This window comes from Chinchilla lanigera, unplaced genomic scaffold (assembly GCF_000276665.1).
Source record: "Chinchilla lanigera isolate Chin_1 unplaced genomic scaffold, ChiLan1.0 scaffold00058, whole genome shotgun sequence".
NCBI classification, from domain to species: Eukaryota; Metazoa; Chordata; class Mammalia; order Rodentia; family Chinchillidae; genus Chinchilla; species Chinchilla lanigera.
Genome location: NW_004955459.1, coordinates 8,671,852 through 8,689,707, shown reverse-complemented (window position 1 = coordinate 8,689,707; position 17,856 = coordinate 8,671,852). Strand labels below are relative to the sequence as shown.

General features: G+C 46.1%; 1 protein-coding gene across 2 annotated transcripts in view; it reads right to left on the bottom strand.

Annotated features, from left to right (window-relative positions):
* The window catches only part of Tfcp2l1 (transcription factor CP2-like 1), a 59,691-nt gene that overhangs the window by 27,171 nt on the left and 14,664 nt on the right, over positions 1-17,856 (bottom strand). For both annotated transcript variants that reach the window (XM_005397647.2, XM_005397648.2), the window contains 3 exons: positions 2,059-2,135; positions 1,177-1,282; positions 295-401 (listed from right to left, as the gene is read on the bottom strand). In XM_005397647.2, the coding sequence (XP_005397704.1) occupies positions 295-401; positions 1,177-1,282; positions 2,059-2,135 (290 nt within the window). The remainder of the gene's footprint in view (positions 1-294; positions 402-1,176; positions 1,283-2,058; positions 2,136-17,856) is intronic.

Below are 17,856 nucleotides of genomic sequence, written 5' to 3'. Positions count from 1 at the left end.
GGCAGGACCCACACTGGGGGTGGATAAAGAAATGACTCACTCAATAGCAGCAATTATAATGGGGAAAACATTTATTTTCCAATTATCTCTGCTAGGAAATACTGACTTTTTAAAAGCTTATATAAGCAGAACCCAAACAGAATTCTAAAGCATTCCACATCTTCTTCCTAACCCTGTTGTCCAACTAGCTCTGTGACTGAGGAGGGCTCCTATTTCACATTGCTGTCAGTCCCACCCAATGGGTTGCTTTGGGGAACTTGTGCCCTGAACCCCAAAGCTCTCCGGCTGGCTCACCTGAATGAATGCTGATGCCCTCTTTGCAGGGTCCCATAAGAACTCAACTGCGTTCAGCTGGGTTGGGCTGGCCCTGGGGTCCAAGATACCAACAGACAGTGGAATATCTGCACGCACACACACACAAAAGTGCAAGTGTCAGCCTCTCCCAAATGTTCAGGGAGGGATCCTCATTATAGGTCCAAATTCCTTCACCATAATTTGAAATACCCCAGAGAGCTCTTAGGAGCCTTCACCCCATTTGATTTTGTTATAGTAATACGGTGGCCAGGTGCCTGTTAGAAGTCTTCCCTGATGCTACAAGTATAAGTACCCTATCATTCTATCTTCTAAATTGCAAAACTCACCTGGCCCCAAGGGCTGGCAACAAAGCATTGTGGGCTAGTACCTGAGTTCTCAAAATTCTGTTTTCATTGCCTGTTATGGTTTGTGTCTAGATGTCCCTCCAAAGCCTCATGCAGTCATGGGGCAGGCTTCTAGAGTCTGTGATTGATTCATGGTCCAACGCTGGGATTATGGGTGTGAGTGCTACACCCACCCTGGGGCAGGCAGCCTGCATACAATATAAGGGAGGGAAAGAGGCTTGTTGCTGCTCCTCCCTTTCTGCTCTTGCTGCTTTTGCTGCCTTCCATGAACTGTTGCCCCTGTGCATGCCACCTTGCCTTGGAGCCAACTGATTATGGACTGAAATAACTACAAACTGTGAACTAAATAAACCTTTCCTTCCTTAATCTTGGGTGTCAAGTATTTTGTCCCAGCCATGAGAAAAAAGTAACTAAGACATTGCCCATCAGTTTCTGTGGTGCCCACCCTTCCTTCTGCAGAGTTTTCTGGGAATTCTCTGACAACAGGGTTTTCTGAGTGCCTCAGGCCGGAACTCACCAATGTCCAGGATGCGGTCCCCTGGCCGGCTCCACCTCCAGCCCTCCAGCTGCTGATGCTCTGTGTACTGCAGCCGGCGGTCATGAAAAACCACTCGAATGATGCTCTGGGGAAGGCAGGTGATGAGGGAGACTCACCATGGGGCCAACGGGAGCCCAAGAAGAACCCCACCCACCTTCCCAGCCCAGTAAGGACACACCCTCCTCACATTTCTAGGCCTCTCCCTTTGGTAGCTCCTTCCCACCCTCAGTATCCATGTATTACTCTATCTTCAAAATCCCAAGAATACTTAGAATGGTAAGAATAAGGAATACCTTTTCTATTTTTCAGTACTCTGGATTGAACCAGGGCCTTTGCATGGAACTACATCCCCGCTTCCTTTTTATTTTTTATTTGAGAGAGGGTCTCACTAAGTCACTAAATTGCCCAGGCTGAGCTTAAACTTGTGATTCACCATCTCAGCTTCACAGTGCTGAGTTTAGAGCTGTGCACCACCCTGGCTGGCTTAATGACTACCATTTGCCATAGGATTGCAAAATGACCTACACCCATGTCTGATTTATAAACCCTCTGTGCACATGAACAAACTACAGCTCAGAAAGGCTCAGTAAGTGGCAAGAACTAGAGACTGCTCCATCATTCCAAGCCACTCTGGCCCTGATGGTGCCACCCTGTTGGCTCCACATTGGGGCATGACACTCCAGAGAACAGGAATGGGGGCCTCAGTGTACCCATGAAGGCCAAGAGCCAATCAGAGCACCGTCTCTCCTTCTGAGGCCTTTCTCCACCCCCAGAAAGCCCAGGTGCTCGGACCCCAGGCAACCCCCAGTTCTCCACCTCCAAGTGTGACCAATACCACCCAGCAAGGCTTACAGGGCTTACCTTGACATATTTTGTATTCAGATCTTGAAAGTCTCCCAACTTCCGGTTCTCCAGCAGTCGGATTTCATATGATTGACCTAGAGGGAAGTCAATGGTACAATTTCCATTTCTGAGTAGTTCCAAATTTGGGGCCCATCCAGCTAGCAGCCTTCTCTTTGTTCTCAGTACCTACTCATGCCTCAAGATTCAGAGGGATGAAAGAGAAAAGAAAAGTCTACGGCCAGCTGAGTTCACTCTCTAGCCTGAACCCCAAGGCTGTCCATTCAGCCTGGTAGACCTTGGAAACCCCAAAGAATGCACTGTGGGGATTCTTCATCTTGCCAGTGGCCAAAGAAATAGACCCAAGAAAAGAAGTTAGCACTAAAACCATAGAACATGACTCTGTGTCTTCACAAGGAACCCACATACACACCTGGATGAAGAGCATGGTATTTAAGTTGACATTAGTAGGTAAATAACTGACCACACCACTCCTGAGAGCAAGCTTAAAGGAAGAAGCCTGTTAAACATTGTCTCTGGTGACAGAACAAAAAGCATTCTCTCCAGTTAAAAGAATCCCATGCATCTGAGGGTGTGGGGTTTTATTCGGTGACATAGACCCAGAATAATCTGGTGAGAGAACACAGATGGAAAAATGATCCATCTATAAACACAACATAAAACTCAACAGTATCTGTAAATAACCTGCAGAAAACTATACATTTTTTAAAGAATGATAGATACAACTTGGATAAAAATGACACAATATGTTTCAGGATGGAAGATGATAGATGTATATCAAATAAAGTCCATTTTTCCCAATATAAATATTATGCTACAATTCTGAAACACTCCAGCATGTATCACAGCTAATAAAGGATGTTTTCCAAGTAAAAGAATAAATTATTTAATCAGAAATGGAAAATCAAATTCTTCATTTTTTTCAGTATTGGGGATTGAACTCGGGACTCCACCTATGCTAAGCAAGTGCTCTACCACTGAGCTACATCCCCAGCCCCTTTCGAGTTTTAATAACTATAGACTCACCTGAATGAAGATAACTCTTGGTGATGGCATCTTATGGAAATACATCACATCATCAAAACCTGGAAAGTGACACTGACTGCATATATTTCACAGATCTACAGACCTTACTGGGATTTCCCTGGGTTTTACATTCATTTATATTTATGTTTTCTCTCAATCTGAAACTGCAATCTCTGTCTCTGTCTCTGTTTCTGTCTCTCTCTCTCTCTCTCTGTCTCACACACACACACACACACACACACACACACACACACACACACAATTTTATCCCAATGTAGAGACTATTCAAAGTACAGATTCTCAGTGGGGTGTGGTGGCACATGCCTGTAATTCCAGCACTCAGGAGGCTGAAGCAGAAGGATCACCATGATTTCAAGGCCAGCCTGGGCTACAAAGTGAGTGTAAAGCCAACCTGAACTACATAGTGAGACCTTGTCTTGAAAAAGAAAAAGAAAAAGAAAATGGAAAAGAAAAAACAAAGTACAGAGTCTCACTTCACAGCACATATCAAAATAAGTTACCACTGGATTAAAAAGTCAATGTCTTAAGTGGGGGAGGAAAAGGACATACTTACCAATGGATACGAGTATGTTATACAGGAGGGATAAATTTAATACATCTATTTACAACATCATAAGCATCAATAATAACAATAATGTATCTTGAAATATGGTAAGAACGGATGTCAAGCTTTCTCACTACAAAAAAAAAGTACGTTGGGCAATGCATACACTAAGTAGCTCAATAGAGCCACACCATCTTGCACACATATTTCAAGACATTTTAAAACTCAATTTTTTAAGGTTTTATTTCAATATGAATGACGACCTATCAGACACTTAATAGGAAAGGACTTTGGGGTTGAAAAATCAATGGGAAAAAGGAAACCTAACCATATAAAACATAAAACTATATATACATATAAATGTAAAAAACTAGTTAATGCAAATAAACTAGGAACAGCAAATCTACTGGCTAACAGTGATTACACAGGTTTTAAAAATCAATTGATTCAATAAATAGAAGGGCTGGGGTGTAGCTTGATGGCAGAACACCTGCCTAGAATGTGCAAGGCCCTGGGTTTGCTCACCAGCACAGAAAAGAAAGGAAAGAGTATTCAGCCCCTTCTTTTAGTAGGTTGAGTATGGTCCTCACACGATATCCCTGATCCTACTTCCATACACCTGGGAATGTTGACCTTATACAGTGTATTTGTAAAAACAGACCTTAGCTGATAAAGTAAGTTCAGGATCCTGAGATGAGGTGATAATCCCAGATTACCTGAGTGGGCCTTAAATCCAATGATGAGTGCCTTTATTCAGAGACACACAGGAGGCAGCTGTCATCTGACCACAGAGACAGAGACTGGACTGATGTGGCCATGAGCCAAGGAATGCAAACACTAAGGGGGACAAAGGAATCATGTCCCCTAAATGCCCTGAAGGGACCTGTGTGCCCCTGGCAATTCCCTACTTCCAGCCTCCAGCACTGTGAGCAAATAGCTGTCTGTCTTTGTGTATGTGTGTACGTGTGTGTGTTACTGGGAGTTGAACCCAGGCCCTTCACACTGTGTTACGTTCCCAGCCCTTTTTGTGTTCATTTTTACACTTTGAGGTCAACACACATTTAGTAATTTGTTACGGCAGGCAAAAGAAACAAATCTGTCCACACTCCACACCAGTGAATAATGAAATATGCAAAGAATAGGAAATTAAATCATTCATCCAAATATTTGCTGAGCAGCTATGACATCCCAAGTGCCCTGGAATCCTAGGCACACAGTGGTCACCCAACTTGTGCATCTCAGGGCTTGCTCCCCACAGTCTCTCGAGGCCTGGACACGATGCTGGCCACACGCAGATAGGGCCGTGCGGCCAGCCCCGTCTGAGTCTGCAGTTACCTTACGACATGACTGGCACATGTTCTGTGCACATGCACACCATGCCAGCTTGTTCAGGGGGATGGCTAGGTGCCATACACCCCAACACTCCAAACCCTCATGCTGCCCACCTGCCTGCCTTGAAAGGGTGGTGATGGCCTAATCAGAAGGGCAACTTTCTGAAAGAGGCAGATTTTTAGATACATTTCTGGGCTTCTAAACCAAGAGTCCAGTACACCCTTGCCATGGACGTAAAAAGAGCCTTACACACCCTAACTGGTTTTTCCAGTGTTCCCCGCCTTTCCTGATGAAGAATGCAGATGGCGCTGGCAGAGGCCCAAGGGCCAAGTGGTCATTATGTGAGTTTACAGGTGCCCCAGGGGGCCAATTAGTACTGACCCCAGGCTCTGCGGGCAACCGCAACTCAGGCCAGGCAGAGGGGCACTGCCTGTCCCCAGAGAGCCCTTTCCACCCGCCTAAGGGGCAGAACTACTGAGTGAGACCTAGGTGCCAAATGGTGCACTGCTGCACAGAACACACATAATCCAGGCTTCACAAGGCACAGGCCGTGGCTCCCATCAAGCCCAAAAGGCTGCTGGTCAAGCCGAGTAGCGCCCACGACCCTGGGATATTCAGCTTCCACGACCTTGCTCATCTGCTGGGGCGTGATCCTGGATGAGGGCTGTAGGACCGAACCTTCTCCAGCAGCACCATCTTCCCTTGGCCCTTGCTTAGGCCCTGCCCCAGCTACACTGCCCTCCCCACCTCTTCCTGCCCGTGCCTGCCTCAAGGACAACACACTGTGACCGCACCAACTTCCTCACACTACACAGTGCCATCCAGAAGGCCACTATCCAGGGCATGTAAGCCAAACTGCCCTAGGGTACCACTCGGGTACTGACTCATCAGAGCCCCAGGATGAATTAAGAGTGGCATTTAGTACTGAGATGGCCCCTGGACAGGAGGAAGCAGAGGCCCAGAGAGGTTACCTGACTAGAGAAAGGTCACTCAGGTAGGCATGGAATCTAAGTCTGCTTCCAGCACCTACCACACTATGCCAGATCCTACCTCCGGGCACAGATTCTCTTTTGCCCTCTCCTTTCTGCAAGGCACCTGCTCCCCCTGCACTCTCCCTCAGGTCAGTCTCCAGGGCATCACTGTGTAACTCCCCCGCAAGTGAACATCTTTTCTGTTTGTTTCCCAAATTCCAAACAGTGATTTGAGAGGAGAGGGGAAAAACCACTACAGGACATAGTAAAAGTTCTAGCCAGGCATAATCCCAGCACTCAGGAGGCTGAGACAGAAGGGTCACAGTGAGTTCAAGGGTAGCCTGAACTATATGGCAAGACCCTGTCTCAAAAAACAAACAAACAAACAAAAAGAAAGTTCTAAATCTGTTCTGATTTCAGAACTGTGAAATCTAGAGAAATTTAAAAACAAAAAGGTTAGGGGTATAGCTCAGGGATAGAGTGCTTGACTAGCATGTAAGATGCCTCAGGCACTGCGTTCCATTCCAGCAGTGCAAAAAAAAAAGGAAAAAAGTTGCTCTTAGAATTTAAAAGTAGGTCAGCATAACCCCCTATACCATATATGCCACCCTGCTCTGGGCCAGTACACGGCTCAGCTCCTCATCTGCAGTTTCTCACTTAGTCCTCTCAATAATCCTAGGAGGAAAACCTACGGCTGTCCACTTTATATTGGGGAAATTAAATTGCAAAGAGGGTAGGTGTCTGTTAAAGATCAAGTTAGGATCTGTCTCACTCCTAAGACTGAGCTACCAGACCACCACGTCATACCCACAAGGCACCTACAGGATGTACACCTGTGGCATAGGTCCCACCTGACTCCGGGATGGCAAGAGGCTGGCCATTATATTCCACCTGAATTTCCTGATACTCATTTTATGCCATGACCCTCTTCCACACACATAACCTTCCCCTTCCCTTCTACTTCAAATCCCTGACTCTGAACTGAGGTGGACCAGGTGACCACACTGTGCCATGCACTTGCTTGTGATGGACAGGTCTCCTGGGCCACATGGTTCCATGCGTACAGTATGTTCACAAGACTGAGTACGTTCACAAGACCAAGTAAAGCTGTGGCAACTAAAACTGTGTTCTGTTTGGCACGAAGACACACAGACCCACCAACAAGCAAGACAAGCCCAGATTAGACTTACATATGTGCACATTTGCTATATGATAGTGAGAAAAAAGGTAGTCCATCTTTTTCCAATAGTGTGGGACACTTCACCCGGTAATTAATTTGTAAATTAATTCTAGGTGAATGAAAGATGCAAATATGAAAGCAAGACCTTAACACATGAGATTATGGTGGTGGGGTAGAGAAGAATTTCTTAAACTGAAGACAAATGTGCAAATCATAAAAAGGAAATTTTTCATTAAAATTTGGGTCTTCTGGTAAAAGCACAGTCTAGAAAAAGTTCCAGACTGGAAGAAGATAATTTTTAGTCAACAAATCCACATGGACCGGTATATCTAATATATATACAAATTGTTTTTCAAAAACCCTACAAATCAGTAAGAAAAATCCAAAAAAGAAACAACATTAAACAAATTAGGTACACAGTGGTATATAGGAAATTCACAAAAAAGTTTAAAGACGTAAAAAATGAGACAGTTCTTTTTTATAGCTAAATAGGCACAGAATAAAAATTTCAGAACACAAACAGGAATTACCAACACCAGTTTTATTTATAACATCAGCTTCATTTCAGACAGTGTTAAGGCAATAGGGTTAGAAAGAGTTAAAATTGGAAGCAAATTTGGCAAAGCTGAAAAAACTGTATTAGGCATGTGGGTGTTCATTGTCTTAAATCTGAATTCCAAATATAGTGACACCTTTGTTGTCACTCAATTTGATCAAAATTCATGTTTGAACACTGAAAAGTTTAAGAACTGAATATATTTTTCCCATTAGAAGTAATGGAAAATCAAAGCACTGGTTCTGAGACCCAAAAGTTATACTTATACATTTGTTTTTCCAGGACTTGAGCAAATTTTACAATGATTTCTTTAACTCTATCATGGTTCTCTCAGTTTTCCTCTTCGCGTTACTGCTGGTGTCACTGTCTTTGGAGCCATGCTCATGATATTTTATGCAAATAAAGCACATGTGAAAAGAACAGTGACAAGGGGCTGGGGATTTAGCTCAGCGGCAAAGCGCCTGCCTGGCAAGCACAAGGTCGTGAGTTCGGTTCCCGGTACCGGAGAAAAACCAAAAAACAAAACAAAAAAAAAAAAAAAAAAAGAAAGAAAAGAACAGTGACAGATGTTTGAACACACTAACACAAGCACTACCTGCTGTCTGAGCAAGAGGGGCACTTAGACTGAAGCAGCACCCCTCAGTGTCCACACAACACATGGCGCCTGACTCACTCTCAGCCCATACAGGTTTTCTCAAGTTGGATTTTCAGTTGACTCTTGAGCAAAGTAAAGAAGACCAAGGAGATTTTTTTTTTTTTTCAAATTTTGCTGTTTGAGTAGTGGAAAGCTTGAGCTTGGAGCTGTTCGACAACCAAGGTATCACTGTATCTGTCTCTCTCTCTCTCTCTCTCTCTCTCTCTCTCTCTCTCTCTCACACACACACACACACACAGAAATTGCAGCAGATGCCACTGTGTGTTGCACTATGGTTCTGTGTTTCTGACTCGGCAGCCCCATCCAAGAGGGGATGTCCCTGGGACCGTGCTCACTGCGCCCCTGACGTCATTGGCAGCTACACATTAGGTTCACACGTAACACCATACTCATTCACATAGCACCCCGTACCCACTGCACCCTGATAAGTCTATTTTAGTTAATCAACTCACTTTTAAACTTAAATTTCTAGATCACATCTTCATGTAGAAAAGCATAATTACACCCCTAAGTAAGTGGCAACTATGAACACATACATAGCAGCTACCCATGTGCTACAGCCACTTGGAAACCGGCCGAGCACTCACATGTGGAGCGTTGCTCACTTACAGGCCACTGGTTTCTGCCATCTCCAAAATACGGGCCACACTAGGACTTAAAACACAAGGCACAGCCAGCGGAACATGTGGGGCTCGGAAGGATCCTGGCATGGGCAGGAGGAAATAGCCAAGAACCAGACGAGAACCAGACGGGGTGTGTGGCACTGGAAAAAGGCTTCGAGGCAAATCTTCCAAAGAGCTGGCCCAATCCTCTGCTTTCAAACTGTAAAGGCCTTGTAACCACTAGCAGGGAAAGAGCCCCAGGTCATTCTGTGGTGTAAACTAGCCCTTGGCAGGTGGCTGCAGCCCAACCCAGGAACCAAGGTGACCTGGGAAGGATAGCAGGAGCTGAGGCAGCCTCTCACCCCACCCACTGGCAGTGTGAGCTGAGCGCTGGTGACCCCTCCCTGCTTCAGCCCAGGGACTCCAGGCCACTCTGTCCCTCCCTGGGGAGGGGTGAAGGCTCCTCAGCTAAACTTATGCCACACACCACCACCACCCAGGAAGGATGGCTTGGAACCTGCCCAAAGAGGCCTGGCCTGTGCCACCGAACTTCCTCTACCCCAACTTCAGGGAGGTGCGCAGACCCTATGCCCTGGCCCTTCCTCCCTCCGCCCGCTTGGGAGCAACGGGCTCAAGGACAGGGACAGGAGACAAAGTAAAATACCTGTGTCTTGCATTGGGCATCGTGCCTTGCCCCACACAGCTGCTCAGTAAATCTTGTTTTCTTCCTCTTCCCCTGAGCAACCCATTATATCCCATCCCTTCTCTCTAGCCCAGGCAACAGCAAGATTTTCCCATAAAGTGCCAGATAGGAGTAATTTTCAGCTTTGTGGACCAAGGATCTCTGTCGCAGCCACTCTGCCCCTGTAACAAAGAGGCAGCCACAGACCGTCCAGGAAAGAATGGGCCCAGCTGAGTTCTGAACATTTTCACATAATCCTACCTTGCTGTTGGCTTCTTCCTTCCTCCCTTCCTTTAGCACTCTGCCCCTCTGCCCAATTTCCCATCATGAGGACATACATCACAGCTCCTCCAGCTGCCCCAAACCGAGTCCCTTTACAGCCTCAGTGCCTGCTACTGCACTCGCAGGCGACAGGGTTTTATTTAATAGCGGCCAAGCCTGACACTCAGTACACTCAATAAGAGAGCTGGAGCTAGTCAGCCAACCAAGAAGAGCATGAAATCCTGCTCACCCTCACGTGGGATTAAAGATGCCAAAGGAGAACAGTGCAACACCTGAGCATCTGTCAGGTCTGCGTTTATATAAAACAGACTGTTAACGTCCCTCCAGGACAAGATGTGGAACAATGTGTCTCTGCCTAACACATGTTGGAAAGGGAGATCAGACATACAGCTTATCAACACGAACAATGCACACAGCCTACCCGCCAGCCACCCCATTGCCGGGACTCCAGTCTGCAGAACTGCCAGCACAGGTGCTAAAAGTATTTGTGCAAGGCTGCTCAATGCAGCAGTACTGGGACAGCCAAGCACTGGAAATGACCTCTGTGGGCCATGATCATGTTACTACAGAATCATGGAATACTCTGCAGCCATTGCTGAGAACCAGGTATTCTACATGTCTCCTCTCAGGCAGCCAGGTTAGTAGCCTGTGCCTCTTGGGGTGGAGTATGAGGAAAGACAATGTTACATACTTATTACCCTGCCCAAAGGGCACAGCCTGTATCTAACCCTGAGGGAACATCAGGTAATCACAAAGGGAGGCAGCCTGCAGTCATCTGGCCTAGGCCCTTCACAACAATCACTGCTATAGCAGACACAGAGGGGCTGAGAAGGGTCGGCGTAAAGCCGCTGAAGACAAAACTAAGCACAACACCTCATCCTGGACTGCTCTTGAGTCATCACAAAAACTTGCTATAAAATAAGACACTATCGGTGCTCGGGATGCAGCTCAGTGGTGCAGCACTCGCCTACCATGCACAAAGCCCTGGGTTCGATCTCTAATAGAGCCAAAAAAGAGAGACATTATCAGAATAACTGGCATTACAGTAATACAGTTCTATGATAGGTAATGATATCATGTCAATGTTTCCTGAGCTTTGTAGTGGAATTGTGGTATGTCTCTTAAAAAGTCCTTTTTTAGCTGGGCATGGTGGTGCAAGCCTGTAATCCCAGCACTTGAAAGGTTGAGTCAGGAAGATCACTTTGAGTTCAAGGGCAGCCTGGGCTACATAGTGAGTTCAAAGCTAGCCTGAGCTGCACAGTGAGAGCCTGTCTCTAAATAAATAAATACATAAATAAATCCTTTTTCTTGGGAAATACACAATATGTAGAATTTAGGAATAAAGGACTACGTTGTCTACAACTCTCAAATGATTCAGAAAGGGAAAAATACAGATGATAGCAAGATCTATAATCAATATATCTATAGCCATCCTTACCTACATATAGATGTACAAATACAGAAATATACATAGACATATACATATCTATATTTGCATCCATGTGTGTGTTAAAAGTATATATGTGTATGTACGAGAGAGGTAAAACAAATATGGCAAAAGATTAAGAAGTTGGTAAATTTGATAAAAGGTACACAGAAATTCACCATATTAACTTTTTAATTCTTCCATAGTTTGACATTTAAAATTAAAGCAAGACACTAAAAACATGCACATGACGTGACTGCTCATCTTTTAAAATAAGCTTTATATACTGCAAAGTGCTTACCTACCATTTTTGAGGCTCTGCGTTAGAAACAAAAATAAATTTCTAAGATATACACATACCTCTACATTTATGAGTCTGATATGTACATCCAACAGTGAGTAGAGAAGCATCTTTCCCTTTTAAACTACATACAGCTCAAAAAAGTAGGAATATAAACAATCAAAATGTATTGCCTGTGAATTTGAAAAACGTATAAAACAAAAGAGGAACAGGTACTTCAGAGTGTATGCCCACAACAGTGACTGCTATTTATTCTCCCCGGGCTAGGCTGGTATCCAGGAGCCAATTAGAGAGGTGAGCATTTGGGGAAGAGTTTAGTTAATAGACACAAACATGCAAATCATGTCAGAAAGGCAGAGGGAGGTCCTTCCAATCCAGAGTCTTGCTGGGAGACCACCCTGAAGGAGCCGCAGTACAATAAGACTATGCCTATTTTGAAGAGGGAATGAAGGCCTAGAGGGTTAGCAATTTGTACAGGATCACGCTGAAAATTAGCCCAAAGACTTAGTGCCCGTAGCCTGGACCAGGACAAGAAGGGAGGAGGGAGCAGCTGCCAGGGCGGGTACAAGGGGCTGAGAACACACCTTCCCAGGATCCAGCTACATGACCAAGAACAAGTGTTTTGTTGTTTTGTTTTTTGGCAGCATGGAGAATTGAACAGAGGACCTCCAGTGTGCTAGGCAAACACTGAGCTATAGCTCCATCCCCCAAAGACAAGTTCTTAACCCCCCTGCATCTCACTCTCACCATGTGTACAATGTTCTCTGCAGAGCTGCTGAGAGGATTAAATGAGACGATGTACTTCCGGCCCAGCACCAGACAGTACTCTACAAGCATAGGTCACCAACAGCACTTCCAAACAGCTAGGCAAGGAACATGCTCCCCAAGAGCTGGTCACTGCACATCAATAAACTTTCCTTCAGCCATCATTTCGCTCTAAGTGACCCGGTCTCCTAAGGTCACAGAGCCAGGAGGCAGCCAAGCTGAGATGCACCACCAGGAAGGGACTCCACAAGGCCACCCGACTATCTCCCAGAGGTCAGCTGCTAAGGCCACAGTGCTGCCCAGAGTAGCCCGTGCCATTTGGCCTGCCCTTGGGCTGTGCCCACCAGGTGCTCCTGCAGAGTGGCATGGACGCGCCAGAGTGGCTCTGCCCAGCGGGCAGAACCCAGAGCAGGGCCTCTTGCCCAGATCACAGTGTTCCCAATAACAGGAGGCAATTGCCTAGGCCAGCCAAGATTTACAGGTTGTTTACTTTCCAACAGTTGCTGGTTTGGGTCATTAATGCCACATAAAACATAATGGAGGCCATCATTGCCCATAGAAAAGAGGGCAGGATGCCAATGGTCCTATAAGAATGCCAAACACAGAAAGCACAATACTGCACCCACGGTGCCCGGCATGTGTAGTTTGTCTCGTGTTTGCTTTGTGTGCTATTGTGCAAGTGCTTGTGCAAGTGGCACAGGCATACAATCAGGAGACTACATGTTGCTGGGAAAAGGTTCCACCATCAACAGACCCAAACCCAATCACGAGGGACCATGGCCGGATAACCCTGGACATGTACATAACCTTCCACAGCTGCCCATGAATGTCATGGACAGGCATGACTGGGACATGAGGATCCTAGCAAATATTTGCAAGATAGTAAGTCTGTGTGTTTAAAAGAGTAAACCACATCCTGGAGATTCCTTGTAGGATCAGGGCAGAGAAAACACCAGGGGAACCTGAAGCATCTCATAGTCCATAAGGTGAGGACATGAATGCTCAAAGAAATAGAAGAAGAGATGGAGGATCTAACCACAAGGGGCTCCCAATGGCCACAGTTGAACAATAACCAACAAAATAAATAATAGTACTGAATGTCAACCCACATGATAAAATAAATATCCATGAGTCATATTGATATAATAAATAAGTGATACCAAATACAAATGTAGAAAAAAGAGAGAAATCAGTAGAAAGTTACCATTAGGCAAACACTGTGGTAACAACTGGTATAGCCAAGATCCAGCAGTGAATACTAAAATCAGGCAAAAGTTTGAGGGAATTCAAGCTGAACACCTCCCCCTGTCAAAGAATTATTTTTACTTCATTTTTGGAGCCTGGGCCCCTGTTGCCCAGGCAGTTCTTAAACCTCTGGACTCAAGAGATCCTCCTATCTCAGCCCCACTCTCCCAGGAGCTAAGACTACAGACAAGCACCATTATACCCGGCTCAAGATATTTATTACATACAAAGAAGGACAGGTAACTTTATACTAGTAAAATCTGGCAGACAGTATTTTAACTCAGTCACCCAGCAGTAAGGAAACAGCAGTGTTAATGTCTAGATGTCTCCCCAAAGCCTCAAGCACCCACTGGTGGAGAATTTCCAAGGTGGCTGGATTAGGGTGTGTGAGTGTGGATCAAGGGTGTGATGCTAGGATTAAGGGTACCTACCATATGGTAATTACTGGTGTAGCTAAGATCCACCAGTGAATACTAAAATCAGGCAAAAGTTTGAGGGAATTCAAGCTATCACCATAGTCTCTGAACACCTGGGTTTGGGTGGCACCACCCAAAAAGTTTGTGGCCTCGATGTAATATAAAGTCAGGCTGGCTGCTGCTTCTGCTGTTTCTCTACTTGCCTGCTGCCGCCTCCCGCCTGCTCCATGATGCCCCTCTGCTATGCCACCCTGCCTGGGAGCCAGCCGACTAAGGACTGACACCTCTACAAACCTTTTCTCCTTTAACTTTAGGTGTCAGGTATTTTGTCCCAGCAATCAGAAAAGTAACTAAGACAAGCAGTAAGACACAGCATGTCATGATTTCCAACATAATGCCCTGTCACGGCCACTGCGCCACTGCCGTAGCATTTTTGTCAGAAATGTCTAACCTCAGTCTTAACATCAGGAGATACTGGGAATGGGGTCCCGCAGTAGAGCACTTGCTTAGCATGCACAAGGCCCTAGGTTTGATCTCTTGTAATATAAATGGATGAGGAAGAGGAAGAGTAGGCAGTGAAGAAGCTGCTCAAATAACCTAACTCCCCCCAAAATTTTAAAAAGCCAAGCATGATGACACATGCACATACAGTAATCCTAGCACTCTGGGAAGCAGAGGCAGAAGAATCACAAGTTTGAGTCCAGTCTGGGTAACTTAGTGACTTAGCAGACCCTATCTCAAAGTTTTAAAGATTAAAAAAGAGTTAGGGATGTAATTTAATGTGAAGATTCTGGGTCCAATCCCCAGTACAAAAGAAAGGAAGGAAGAAACAAAGAAAGAGAAAAAGGGGGCATATAAACATGAAAAAAGACCTAACTTCATTAGTAGCCGTGACACATTAAATAAGTGTAATTTAAACACACGTTACTACTCTCTCTCCCATTGGCAAAGTCCATAACAGAGCCCAGGCAAGGGTGTGCAACAAGGGGCTGCGGTGTGAACAGGTTCACCTTTGGGGGCTCTTCTGACAGCCACGGAAGCCTGAAATGCACACATCACTACCATTCATCTGCATCTTTAAGATGAAAGAGACCTGCACCTTTACCTGCGCACACATGAAGACACACATGGAGCAAAGGGTGACGTCCGTGGCCTGCAAGGGGAGCAGCTGGGCATTGGGCAAAGGTAGCAGTTGTACCCCAAACCCTTCTGCCCTGCAGTTCTGTAGCAAGTCAATGCATAAATTTGCCAGAAAAATAAATTTCAAACATGAAGTAAAAAAAAAAAAGAACAAACAAACAAAAAAAACCTCTCCTGTGAAAGTTAGTTAGTAGGGGAAAGGGTAGAAAAGAGTAGAATCCCAGTCTCAGATGAAGTCAGGACTATGACTCAGGCACCTCTCCTTGGGGCTCCACACACCCAGGCAGGCTGGGGAGCAGTGAGCTGGGCGGGGGCATGAGGCGCCCAAACTGCCTCGCCCCCCTCACACCTATCTGCCCAGAAGTGCAGGCACCAAGAACTCTCTTAGCAAGCTGCTTCTCCAGCCCAGCCTCTGGCTGCAGAGTAGAGAGAAAGGGTGCAAGGAGCAGTGTCTCCCTTGGGCCCACCCTCGGTCCGGGTGGGTCTGTAACCAAGTCAGGCCAAGGTGGGGGAATGAGAAAGCCAGGGTTCCAGGTAACCAAGCATGTGAGTGCTGAACCTGTAATTCCACTCCTATCTATAGACCCAAGAGAAATGAAAACATAGTACCACACACAGAGTTATACATAAAAGTTCACAGCAGCATTATATGTAACAGCCCAGAAGTGGAACAACCCAAATGTCCATCAACTAGAGAATGCTATAAACCAACATGGCACCCGTAGTGGAGTACTATTCAGCAACAAAGAGGAGTGATGTTCTGTACGTGCCCGACATGGATGAGCCTTGAATACTTGATACTGAGTGAAAGAAGCCCATCACAAAAGACCAACATTTGTATGATATCGTTGTTACGAAATGCTCAGCAGAGGCGAATTTATTCTGAGTACAAAGGGAGTAGAATAGGGATTGCATAGGCTGAGAGAGAATGGAGACTGACTGCTAATGGGTGCAGGTTTGTTTTAGAAAGGACAAAAATGTTCTCAAATCAGTTGCAGTGATGGGTTAGTATGTTTAATTGGTTATACTGTAAAACACTGAACAGTATACTTTCAGTGAGTAGACTGTATGGTATGTGAACCATATCCTAATAAAACTTTTTTTTTAAATGTTTTAAAAGGAGAGATCAGCCAGGCATAGTGGCACACACTGTAGTGCTGGCACTCAGCTCAGCAGAAGGATCGCTGCAAATTTGAGGACACAGTGAGTTCAAGACCAGTGCACAGTGAGAAACCTGTCTTAAAAAGAAAAGAGGGACTAGACAGAAGTACCTCTGCATGTTCTGGGGCAGTAACACAGACTCTCTGGGCCTCAGTTTACCCACTTATAACATGAGAAGATGAAGGTGAAAAGGTCAGATCGATGCTTCTCTAATTTCATGACTTTCACAGTCGCCTAGTAATCTGCAGGTAGGTTCTGACTGTGTTCTCAGCAACAGACCCAAGGTCTGCACCTTCCACAGCTCAGGTAGTGCTGGCCATAGCCATTTTAGATGCAAGGGAGTAGAGATGTTTTCCAAGGCCCCTCCAGTTAGTAGTGGACAGATCCACGCTTGTCCACTCTGCAAGTTCCGAGAGCTGTCAGGCTCCTCTGACCACGTAACAGGAGTTTCCAGGCACAGTCACAGGCTGAAGATAGTAGAAAAGACCAACACCCACCCCCAGATGTCCCCAGTCGAGAGCTCCTGGTTGGAAACAGCAAAGGTCCTCCATCTGCAAAGCAGAACCACAGCTGAGCAGGGCCATGTGTGTGCACCATCCAGTCCTCTCTACCTACGGAAGAAGGAGGTGGAGAACAGCGAAGCCTCCTGTCACACCCTCAGTGCAGCTGCCCATAAGCATAGCACACCGAGGACCAGCTGCTGGTGTGCTTAGTGAAAACAGACCCCTGTCCCTCCACAGCCCAGTTACAGCAGCCACCGTGTGCTCCTGGGGCACCCAAGTGCCACCCTCAAACCATTCTGGAAAGAGGCCCACACTGCACTCCCAGAGACCATCAGGAACCCAATACATGTATGGGACAAGTCTATTCTACACAGCAGGCCTCAGTTTCCCCATCATTTAGAGGGGTTGGATGCGACGAACCTCAGGGTATACAAAGGACATTCCTGTGTAAGACACAGGCAGGGGCAGAGCAGAAAATAGCCAGATGGGGGCCTCGACCCTAGGCAATGAGCTTCTTTCCTGGATGGCTGCACAAGGAAGAATATCCCGTAGGGATCTCTCCCAGGGACACAGGGTCCCGGAAGTAAGGGAGGAGTATCGGTTTATAACCACCACCAAGAAGCATTTGTCCTCCCTGGGACCATCATAGGCCATAAGCTGTCCAGCCCAGGGTCTGGGCTCACCACAGTGAGGCCCCCTGGGTTCACCCCAGTGGCTGCTGGCAGACTGTATGGCCCAGAAATGCTGTGGATTTCCGCTGGGCTGCCTCCTTTCTCTTGTGAAATGAAGAGGGTGGGAAGTCATGATAGCTACTTGTGTGAAGGGGCTCCTTTAAAACACAACAAACCCAAAACGCTTCTTCATTCGAGCAGGGCTCCTGCACATATGCACCCAAGCAGTCACTCTTTCTGTTTTGTTTTGTTAAACAGGGTCTAGCTATGTAGTCCAAACTGGACCTGAATTTATCCCCGCTTCCTCGGCCTCCCAGAG